Source organism: Halichoerus grypus, chromosome 2 (assembly GCF_964656455.1).
Source record: "Halichoerus grypus chromosome 2, mHalGry1.hap1.1, whole genome shotgun sequence".
NCBI lineage: Eukaryota > Metazoa > Chordata > Mammalia > Carnivora > Phocidae > Halichoerus > Halichoerus grypus.
In genome coordinates, this window is record NC_135713.1 from 99,051,765 (window position 1) to 99,064,070 (window position 12,306).

The following is a 12,306-nucleotide window of genomic DNA, read 5'->3' on the forward strand; positions in this document are numbered from 1 at the left end:
TGTTCCAGTTTTTAAGATGGAGGCATAAATTTGGCATTTGTCCTTATCCCACTGGAAGACTTAAAAAAAAAAAAACAAACAAGATTGAGAAGCAGAAATGCAAACTCCATCTCTGACATCATTAGAAGAAGGTCCAAGCCACAGAAGAGATGGAAGCACTGGCAACAACATAGGAGACGGAGCACAGGGGTAAGATCTGGACAAAGCAGTGTGCAGAGACCACTGCTGCCTATCTTAGCAAGAGCCCACCAAGTAGTTCTCAAATGTTAAGGGCACCCCTGAGGTACAAAACCTGAATTCCGTTTACAGTGATGGTAATGGAATTTAGGACTATGAGAAATCCTCTGGACCCTTCTTGTGGCAAAGGTGAGGCCAATCAAAAATTTAAACAGATAAGGCATATTTGCAGGAAACAGACCGTTGTTACGGCAGTGTCAGAAAATGAGATTTTTCATTGAAAACCGCCTCCGTGCCTATTCCCATTAGCCAGGGAGAAATAAAGCCTATGCAGACAAAATGCATACATAAAAAAAATTCCTTCTAGTCTGGAGCATGGCAACATGGCTCTGGTCTCTCTCTGACATGAATCTTCTGTAAGCGGTTGGTCTAAGAAACTTGCTTTCAATGACGAGTACTCAAAAATGTGCCAGCACATGATCTATATAAAGACACTAGGAGGAACAAAACAGTGAGAAAAGGGATATAAAAATCAGAAAGAAACAAAATCAGGAAAGAACCGGCAGATGAAGAAACCCCAACAGAGAAATGTTTCCACGGATACAGAGGACAATAATGAGAAAAACAAACAAGATCAAGTAACTCAGAAGCAGGAAAATAAAAAAATCAGATAGGCTTCAGATTTCTCCACAGCAATATTCTATACTATAAGACAGAAGAGCAATGCATAGAAAAACCTCAAGAAAAACAAGTGTCACTTCAAAATTTTATATCTGGTCAAAATGTAGTTCAAGCCAAAAAACCAGGCAAATAATTTTAAATACCAAGAACTTGGGGAATACTCTTCCTCTGAAGAAGGAAGATACTTTACTAGAAGACACATTTCAATCAACAAAGAGATGACTGGAAAACCAATAGTAAATGAATATTTTTAAATATATAAATATATTTAAATATATGTAAGAATATATATTTAAATACATACAGGACCAAAACAAATGTGGGGAATATGATTACAGAACAGAGCACAAGTGTTATATTCTCAGATAATGAAGACAAATGGAGAAAGAATGTAAGAGAAAGTACACCTATTGCCTTGTCTTTATTACATAGGGTCAGAAAAATAGCATTTAAAGCTGACAAATCAACCACACTTAAGAGAAAAATGAGTACTATGAAAGGTAGTGTGTCAACCAGAATTGGGTGGTGGAGAAGAAGGAAAATGAGGGAAAAAAGAGGAAATATACTAATTTCAGCATTACTTACATTAGGGAATTAACAAGGTACAGTCAAGGTAATCAGAGGACTAAGCATATTAAATCAAGTTATGGTTTTAAAGTAACCACTAAAGCAAAAACACAAACCAAAACAAAGAAAACCACTACATGCTAGAAGTAATTTTAAAAGTTATAAAAACAAAGCATAACTGAAACCTAAAATTAAACATGACATGTCTATCTAGATGGGTTAAGTTAAAACAAAGACTAGCAGTGTATCATGAAACAAAGTTCAAATCTATGTAGTGTACAAGATACACAAAAACAAACCAATTCAGAAAGACTGCAAATAAAAGGATAGGAAAAGGTGTATAGGAGGCAAATACAAACCCAATTAAACCAAAGAGGCATAAAGAGATATTAACATCAGGCAAGGTGAAATTTAGAGTGGAAGCATGAAACAAGACCAAGAGAGGCACTTTGTAATGCTACAGTGACAGATTCACAATGATAAATGCATCAGTGTTATATCATAACTGTACATATCTATGCACCAAATGGCATAACTTAAACACACATAAAGGAAAAAACTACAGGAGCTACAAAAAGAAACAAACATTCTTAAAAAGGGACTTTAATTCATCTCCTTCAGCTCATGACAAATTCGGACAAAGCAATCCCCCTGGCCAGACAGGCAAACTTAGAAAGTTAAAGCAGCAGAAACTAGCAACTGTGTATCCTTTTCAGTCTTTGTCTTTCAATGACTTCCCTAGCAGGAGATGCAAATAGATCTCCTTGATATTTTCATTTCTAATTAATGATAAACAAGGGTTCTCTAGCCATATTTTACCAGCTGGATAAATAAACTGGCTTGGTTATTTTTGCTGCCCTAATATCTTCTTCTACCACATATGAAATGTTTAACATATTTCACATTTTCTTAAGCCTTGGAATAGGACCTCTTGGGAAGGGCTCTTCAAGAAGAGGGGTATTCCAGGGTTCCAGCTCTAACTGTCCTTTACTGCTTGTGACAGCAGGGAGGTCCTCTCTTCTCTCTCTGACCTCAGTTGCCTCCATTTATTTGTCCAGAGACAGGGCGGGGGGCGGGAGCTAAAAGATCACTGAAACTGCTTCCAAATAAGAGTATTTGGGTTGAACTAAGAAATGTAAGATGACCCCACTTAAACAGTGAGCTGACCCAGGATTCCTCATTCATCTGAGGTAAATTTCACTATGGAGAGCATTAAGTTAAACTGTTCTGAAAATATTACATAGTAAATCAATCATTTGAAATTTTCACTTGAATTACTTGAGAAATTTCTCTCAGAGTAGAGCTTCCCTCACTGAGTCTCCCCAGAATCTTGGCCAGCCCCTTCTAAGTAGCAATGCATGGTACGTCCTCAACTGCAAACAAAACATCCTTTGGAGGCACAGATATGGATGTAGGTTGCCATGGCACCAAAGGCATTGGTCTTTTTATGGGAACTTTTTCTTTAGGATACAGTCAGAAGGGAAAAATAAATAAAAACAAGAACAAATGAAGGCAGTCAAGTCTTCCTAGTCTTGACTCACGAATGTGCACCCCAAAGCCTTACCTGATTCAGAGCTAATGCCACAGCAAAACAAGATGCTCTCCTGGAGAGGACTTCTCCTTTGATCAGGGCTTCTTCTCTTAATGTAGTACAGATTTTCAAAGATTCAGGGCTATTCTGGCAGGAGACAGAATTGCTCAGTAAATAAATGTCATGCACCTTGAAGTTTAATAAAATGATTAATAGTGTTCAGTATTTCAGATTTCCTTTTGTAAGAATTTCCCAGAGCCTATCTCAAGCCACTTAAGAGATTAAGCCCCATATAGACACTACTTGCAAACAGACCTAATTATCTACACATTAGCAGTTCAAATGTCTACATTAACTTCATTTGTAAAGCCCTTTGTCAATTTTCTGAATTGGGGCTTTTTGACCACCAAGTGTACAGGTCTCTTTGTATCTGGGCAGACTGGTTTCTAGACATAAGTACCATAATGTAAAGGTGTAAAATCTCAGTTTGTTACTATATTAAATAATAGTGTAAAGCTTAGCAACACTAAAAAGTTTTCCTGAGGGAATTTCCAATCTGAAAATATCCATGTAAGTAAAATACTTGAAAACGTGAACACTTACATGAATGTAAGCCATGAAAGAATCCCATGAAAATAGAAACCTTAAAAACAAATCCACGAACATGAACAACACACAAACCAGCAGACAGCAATGGTAAAACTGAATCTTCTTCCTTTGTACATGCTATAGGTGGATTAGGTTTATGAAAACAGCATTAGCTTTGCATCTATGTCTATCTGTCATGACACAATTCACAACTCAAAACCTAAAGTAAAAACTGAATTTGATGAACAAAGGCAGTTCCCAGAATTGATCTGTAATTTGTAATGGCTGACTATTTCAATTTTTCAACTCTCATCTCCACTGAGTAAAACAAGTTATTTTAGACACAACATAGGGGAGAAATGTCATCTGGCCTTCCTAAATAGCATAATTAAATTCTCTCCACTTTATTATACACTCAGGGAGGCATCTCTAAAAAGGTCAGAAAGCTCAGTGTTACAGTGCTGAATAAGCTGACACTTAAGTGTTGTGTGTTTGGTTGGCCTTCTGTTTCACAGAAGAAGAAAATGGTACAACTGGGAAGGATGACATAGGGGCGCCTGGGTGGCACAGTCAGTTAAGTGTCTGACTTTTGGTTTCAGCTCAGGTCATGATCTCAGGGTTGTGAGATCAAGCCTTGTGTCCAGCTCTGCACTCAGAGCAGAGTCTGCTTGTCCCTCTCCCTCCCCTTCTGCCTCCCCGCCCCAGCCCCCACTCACACACACACTCTCTCTCTCAAATAAATAAATAAAATCTTTAAAAAATAAAGAAAGGATTACCTAATAATCTAGCGATGAGCCAACTAAGACCCTCAGGGGCCAAGTCTAGCCTATGGCTAAAAATGGTTTTCATACTTTTAAAGGTTTGTAAAAACAAAAACAAATTACAATGTGCAACAGAGATCATATGTGGTAGAGACCATACATGACCTCTAAAGCCTAAAGCGTTTACTCTCTGGCCTTTTATAGTAAAAGCTTGGGGCTCTTGAATTCAACCCTTTCATTTTACAAATAAATTAAGTGACCACTTCAAAGCCAGTTAATGCTAAAGTTGAGACTAGACTTCAAGTTTCTCAATTTCCAGGATGGTTTTCTTTCCACTATAACCCTACTGCCTCTCTTGTTTTGGAAAATTGGTATTGCTACAATTTTCAGGGAAGTGTTTTAATGGCCCATGTTCTTCCACCTTGCCTGGTGTTCCTTCATTTTTGCCATAATAAGGTTTTGTTAAGTTTCCAAAGTTTAAATGACATGAATGTCTACAGTAATGCATAGAACTTTGGTCGCTGCGCTCTATCAGTCATCCTTTATTCACTGATTCATTCAATCAATGAGGGAGAAATAGTTTCTAAGTATAAAAAACAATCCTGATACAATAATGACATATGGACTTATAAGTCATGTTTTCTGTCATCAAAGGGTTCATTTTAATGTCACATACATTTGCTAAAGATCAATTGTATACCAGCATGCTGTTAGGTGCTGGGATACAAAAATGCCACAAGCTTAACCTCTAGTGGGGAGGATGAAACATCCATTCACTTAGAATAACCTCAGGCAGTGGTAAGTGTCACATAGGTGACACAAATAGAGCACAATTAGAGAATGTGGGGCAATAGACATTACTTCCAACTTTGAACCACTGAAAAATTTACAGATAATAATAAAGTAGCCCTTGAGTTCACCAATGAAGGATGGTCAGATTTCCACGGGAGAGAACTACAGAGAAGACTTGCCTAGTGGAGTCTAGCTTGAGCCGGATAATAAGAGGACTGACTGACTCTACAGCAGAGCTTGAACCCAGCATACTGTTTCTTGTTCTCCCTATCTACACAATTGCCAGAGAAGGGTGAAAGATGATAAAATTGCTTTTCCCATGATAAAACTGTGTGATGTGGCTAACTTGAGTTTTCTAAAAAAGAACACATTTAAAATGGAAATATCTGTACCAGATGGAAAAAAAAAGACTTCAGAGGAACTAAGTTTTTCTTTGTAGAGAAAAAAAATAATAAATTCTCTCTCAAACACTACCCACAGTGCTCTAAAAGTTAAGGGAAGACATTCTTACCAATTTGTAGCAAATCGCAAAAGCAAGGACATAAGTATCTTTGTTGAACTTCACATCTTGGCTTTTCATCTCTATCAGTACTTCCAATGCACCTACCAAAAGTGACAAGTGGGTGGGCAGTGTTAAATGCATCCAAATGAGTTCAGAGTCCTTGGCTATTTATCCCCAGAGTTCTAATCTGTTCAGTACCATCTACTGAAAAGTGTATTCCAGAAGCACAATAAAAACTATCTGTCAAAGTCACTTAGCAATTAACTAAATTAAAAAAAAAATTAAGTCATACAGCAAGAACTAATATTTAAAAACCAATTATACTTTCAACATAAGTAAAATCTGGGTGTTTAGCTTAAGGCATGACATGAGATGCAATAAAGTTGTTTTTCAGACTTAAAAGAATGAAATCTCCATAATTCAGCCACTCATCATGAATATAAGCATCATTTTTGCATGGTCCACTGTTTTTCCTAACTGCTATACCTATACCAGCAAAGACAGAATTTTTCAGCAAACATAAATTCCAGTACTTACTTGAATACTTGCCTTTGATAAATAACATATCTATCAAAATATTGAATGATGTGGAATCTGAGAAGAAACCTCGTAAATGCTAATGAAAAAAAACAAAACAATACCAGTTTGGTTAAAAGCTGTAACTATTTAGTGAATACTTATTCTTACACTCCATCTTCTCTATCCAGGACTTATTTTTGTGTATACTTTATCCATTTGGTTCCCTGAATTCTCTAATAAATTTCTGATACACCAGGATTTATTTTTTAAAAAAATTCAAATGCTGCCCACTCTTTTGGCTGTCATGCCTTTGGCAATGGGCACACCAAACAAGAGACAAGAGCTATGGCAAGAGCTCTCTGAGTTTCAAAAATACACTGAAGAACGTGTTTATTAAACATGGCTCTCCTGACTAGGAGAAAAGAAACAAGCCAATTCACCCTGATAAGGGTGGTCCTGGAATGTGGGTGGCAGCATATTAATATGAAATGGCAGGTATAAGCATGCTTGAAGACTAAGCAAGGAGAGTCTTACACAACTATGATCCTCTTCTGGCAAATGAATAATAAAGAGTAATTCACTTTTTGAAATAATTCACTAAAAGTGGTTCCTGACATTTTTTTCTCAACATTTTTAATCTCATGATAATACAACACATGCTATTGAAATATTCCATTAAATGCCCTGCTCAAGTTTGTTCTTATTTTGAGAACCTACTATGCAGACCCTGTTCTAAGAGCTGAAAATAAATGATGAACAAGACACATAAGCCTGCCCTAACTCTAGTGGGGCTTATAGTCTAGTAGAGCTTAAATTCTCGCATGGGAGACAATGAACAAGGGAGTAAAACCTGTGAAAAAAGTAAAAATGTAATTTCAAGTATCAATAAGGGCTATGAAGAACAATGAAGCAGGAAAAAGGGACAGAGAAGATGATAGAAGGTCGTCAGAGAAGGCTTTCTGAGAAAAGAACTCAATGAAGTAAAGGAGAGCCTCAATAATGAGAATGTAGACCACTCTAGTCTGAGGACACGGGTATGGCATGTCTTAAAAAGAATAAGAAGGCCCAGGGAGGAATGAGCAAGGGGGATGGCAGGCAATGAAATACTATAAGGGGCATCTAAGTCATGATCAGGGGTCTGAATTCTACTCTAAGTGAGATGGGGAGTCCCCAGAGCAGCCCTGTCCACAGTGTACGCCATCTATGTGGTTCTATATTTTCAAGTAGCTTCATTAAAAAAGGTAAAAATACATGCAATCAGTTTTAATAATGTTACTTAACCCACTAAATTCAAAATATAATTTCAACATGCAATCAATAAAAAAATGAATAAAGTACTTTATTTCTTCTTTTGTATACCAAGCATTTGAAATGCATCACGTATTTTACCCTTATAGCACATGTGGTTTGAACTAGCCATGGTCCAGGGGCTCCGGAGACACACGCCGCTAGTGCCTAGCGCACCGGCAGCACCACAGGGTTCTGGGTAGGGGACACACTAAATTAAGAGTGGAAACAGGATTAGGCTTTAGGTCACTGGACTCAAATTCAGTTTATTTTGCTACTCCAGGAAACTTGGTTGTATATGAGTATTTCAGACATGAGTCTAAGTTAAAGAAAACAAAAACAAAGTAAAGTTGCATTTTCTTTCTTTTTGTTTTTTATCATTATACTCATGGCTATCACTGTAGTAAAGTTTTCATTTTCCTTTAATTACAACATATAATTATTGAATAGTCAAACAATACAAAAACGTATAGAGTAAAAAGTGAGAATTTCCTGTACTTCTACCTCCTAAAGACAAGCAGTAGGGGTTTCATTAGATTCTCACAGATTTTTAATACATATATACTAAAATGTAAATACGTATATTTCTTCTTTTAGGAAAAAAACAGGTTCAAACCAATCCACACTGTTGCAAAACCACCTTTTCTCTGGTAACTAATATTTTATAGTCATTTTTCTAAACCATGGGTGTCCTTAAAAGAGGGGCAAGCCAAGAGTTAACAGCTCCACCATGCACAGGACACTTGAGATGAAGAGTACTAGACAGAAAGACAACATAGGAGGGTTCCAAAAAATACAAAAGTATCCCAGGTGGCCAGCCCTGGCTCCAAAATAAATGTTTCTGACCATGCATAAGTTTATGTCTCTAAGACCCAGTTTCATCATCTGTAAAATAGATAGATTAATAGTATCCACCTCAGCAGGGTCTGTGGGAAACAAATCAAACAGATACAGTGCTTAAGCACAGTGCTGAGGACACAGTAAATAGTCAATAAATAATTACAAAAATAATCACTGTTATCTTTGCTTTAGGAATAGAAAATCAGAAGATGTGAAAGTATTCTGAAAATAGAAAAGCACTTTACAATGTGGCCATCAACCAGAAGTAAAAAATACAACCACAGAGGAGAAGCACATGAGGTTAGGAAAGGCAATCTTAAAGTGGTAGCCAGCCTTAAACTACTGCCCACTAAAAGCTTCTCAGAGAGGAGGTCAGTACCAGGTCACACCCAAAACAATTTGTACATACAGCTCTTCTGCACCTGTCCTACACCTCTGTATTAAAAGACCTAGGCCTTTTCATAGCAAGGACTCCAAGGACACCTTAAAATGCAGGTCAACACTGATTCCTTCAGCCCAGCAGCCTTGCTCTGAAAATCTAACCCAGGAATAAGTGCGGAAGAGAGATGCCTTCGTTAACATCACTAAAAACACCCCATGCTCAGCACAAGGAAATCACATTGACAGGGAAAGCAATCAGGAGACAATAACCTGGTCTTTGATGAGTTCCACTGCAGATTCCTCAAGATCCAACTCATAGCACAACCTCATGAAAAGTGGTCCAAATTTATACTCTCCGAAAGTCACATTTCTGTTCTCTGCATGGTACCTGGTAATCAAAATGATTCCATGAGCCAAACAGTGGATGCAGGGAAAAGGACAGAAAGATTGTGGCATATACTCTGCTAAACATTGGGGACACAATAAAGCATGAGGTACTCTCAGTCTGGAGGGAGAAAAGTACAGAAATGAAGATAATCAGAGGAATTCTGGAGTGCAGAAGTATACCAGGCATTTAAATAAGTGTCAGATGCCCACATAATCATGTGAAATAAAAGATTGGAAAAATGTACATTGTAATCATCTTCTCAATTTATTAACAACCCGCTAGGACTTAGGGTTAGCATATGTCAGGGAGTAACAGGGACCTTGCATCAGCAAGCCCATGACAACGGCACTGTCTCTGTGTAGACCTCATCTAGAGAGGAACAAATGGAAGCAGTGAAGTGATGCTATGCTCTGTCCCTCTCAAATCTGACTTCTCCATATAGGATGGCAGACAACCCCTACAGATGTACTTTACAATTTAGACCCATCTCTGTTTTTCTCTGCTCAGGCAAAGGCATATGTGAACTACCATCAATTAACAATTGAACAAATTAAACACGATTCTGAAGTTTAGTTTTACGAAAAGGCTAATTTCAAAGACAGTGACATCTTAGATGTGGCTTGAGATTTCTACAAGCAGTCAGCCACCAGTGAGAACTGTAGAACTGAAAATTGTTAGCATAAATTTACTTTCAATAACCAACTCTTTCTGTTTTAGACACCAAGAAGACAATCTGGTGACAAAATAAGTATCTCATGATTACATGTAAACCAGATTTTAGTAAGACTCATTATGTGAATAAATCACACATACCATGGGGAGAAGCTGACTTTAAAGACAGAATACTTTTTACCCTGCTGAAATCACAGAAGAAAGTCAGAGTAACATTATGGATAGTTTATCTAAACATACATACTGCCAAACAGAATGACGATATGTACTTTTTTTTTTAAATTTTATTTACTTATTTGAGAGAGCAAGCAAGTGAGCACATGCGAGAGAGAGCACAAGCAGGGGGAGGCGGGGGGGCAGGCAGAGGGAGAGGGAGAAGCAGACACCCCGCTTGAGCAGGGAGCCCAACAAGGGGCTCCATTCCAGGACCCAAGGATCATGACCTGAGCCGAAGGCAGATGCTTAATTGACTGAGCCACCCAGGCGCCCTGAGAACATGTACTTTTAAAGATGCATTTCATAATCGAATTATAGAAGTAACAAAATATATTCATTGCTTCATTACAAGTTATGAATTAAATTATGTCAAAGCTTCAGTTGTATACCTTAAATATACATGACTTTTAGTTGTCAATTATACCTCAATAATACTGGAGGGAAAAAAGAATTAAGTTATTAAAAGCAGCATAGTATAGTGATTAAGGATTTTTAGACTCTGATTCCAAACTGACAGTTCAAATCCCAGCTCTTTTACTAACTGTATAATGATGAGCAAATTAATTAACCACTCTATGCCTCAATTTCTTCATCTATAAATGAAGATAAAAGTTCAACTCAAAGGGTTTTTGTGAGGATTAAATGAGATGACATGCTTAGCACACAGAAAACCTTCCATGTATGTTAGCTTTTAAGAAATGTAAAGTATGCTGTGGAAAAAAACTTTAAAAATCAAAATATCCCAAAAATAGCACTATGAAAAATTTGTGCCAGATTAAAAACAATGCAAAAACAAAAGTTTTCCCTATTTAGAGGATGTTTACACTAATAAAAACGCTAGAAATTCACAGAGATAATATATTACCTCTTCTTGACAAGAAATGTTCAAATCAGAGAATCTAAAAATCTCCCTATAAACCACATAACAGCAGGTGGTCAAGATTATGGAGGGATTAAGTTCCTCCTCATTTTTGACTCAATAAAGAGCTTATGTTCTGGCTCATTACTATTCTTCCCCAGCAGTGGGGTGCCTGTCTCAGCAAGAGAGAGAACAGGATGGTTAGGCCATGGACCTGCCCATCTTCCCACTTCTTCTCCACAAGTAAAGGGAAGAGACAGCAATTCGGCAGAGTTACCAGCATCGAATTAGCTTTGGGTAGTAAAAATAGACTGACAGTAAAACAGGCCAGAGGGTCTCAATGATTCAACTTTGTGAAACAGAAAACAGAAACAGAATTAGGATGCTAATACTGTGTGACTGTAAATTAGCATAACCCTCCTAGAAAATAATCTGACACTTTGTATCGAGAAGTTTTCAAAGATTCCTATCTTCTGATCACCACCAAAACATAAAGAGTAAATTTTATGCATAGAGTTGCTCATATGGCATTATTTATACTGATGAAAAATCAAATAATGCAGACATTCAACAATAGTGGCACAATTAATTAGAAAACCTGACATACAATGGAATATTGTAAAGCCATTAAAATATAATTCCTAAGTATATCATATTTTTAAAAGATTTTATTTATTCATTTGACAGAGAGAGAGCACAGGCAGGGGGAGCAGCAGACAGAAGGAGAGGGAGAAGCAGGCTCCCCACTGAGCAGGGAGCCTGACATGGGGCTAGATCCGAGGATCCTGGGATCATGACTCGAGCCAAAGGCAGACACTTAAATGGCTGAGCTACCCAGGTGCCCCAATTCCTAAGTATATCATTAACAAGCAAAAACATATATGCTAGAATACTAACTAGAAAACACTATCATTATATATACAACAGTTAGAAATGTGTAAATAAACTCCACCAAAACCACACAATCTTTGCACACAAAAAATCAGTGAGAAAATGTATAAGAATATCAACAGTGGTTGATCCATTCAGAGGTGGAACTCTTGCTTCTCCCCCTGCATGTGGGTTGGCCAGGTGAATTGCCTTGACCAAGAGAATGTGACAGAAGTGAAGCTGTGCCAGCTCTGGGCAGCTTTACAAGGCCTGCAGCTTCTACTTGTGCTGGGTGCTAGTGCAGCCCAGGCTAGACTCACGAACGGTGAGACATTCCAAGGGGAAAGAAGGGCCACATGGACTCAGGCATCAGAAATGTAAGTGAAGCTTCTTGGACCTTCCAGCTCAGCCTAGCCAGCAGCTGACTATGGATGAGCAAGTGACTAGCTGACACCAACAAAGAGCTGCCCCACTAACCGGCTTCAATTCCTGACCCACAGTAATAATAGAGAATAGACAGTAATAGATAATAGAGAAGTAATAAATAGTTGTCTTGTTAAGCCATTAAGTTCTGGTGTGTAACAGCTAACCTTAGGGGCTTTGGGTGGCTCAGTTGGTTAAACGACTGCCTTCGGTTCAGGTCATGATCCTAGGGTCCTGGGATCGAGCCCCACG

General features: G+C 37.8%; 1 protein-coding gene across 2 annotated transcripts in view; it reads right to left on the bottom strand.

The window, feature by feature from the left end:
- Positions 1–12,306, bottom strand: part of PTCD2 (pentatricopeptide repeat domain 2) — a 31,939-nt gene that overhangs the window by 13,071 nt on the left and 6,562 nt on the right. For both annotated transcript variants that reach the window (XM_078067212.1, XM_078067213.1), the window contains 4 exons: positions 8,897–9,014; positions 6,137–6,215; positions 5,609–5,700; positions 2,990–3,103 (listed from right to left, as the gene is read on the bottom strand). In XM_078067212.1, the coding sequence (XP_077923338.1) occupies positions 2,990–3,103; positions 5,609–5,700; positions 6,137–6,215; positions 8,897–9,014 (403 nt within the window). The remainder of the gene's footprint in view (positions 1–2,989; positions 3,104–5,608; positions 5,701–6,136; positions 6,216–8,896; positions 9,015–12,306) is intronic.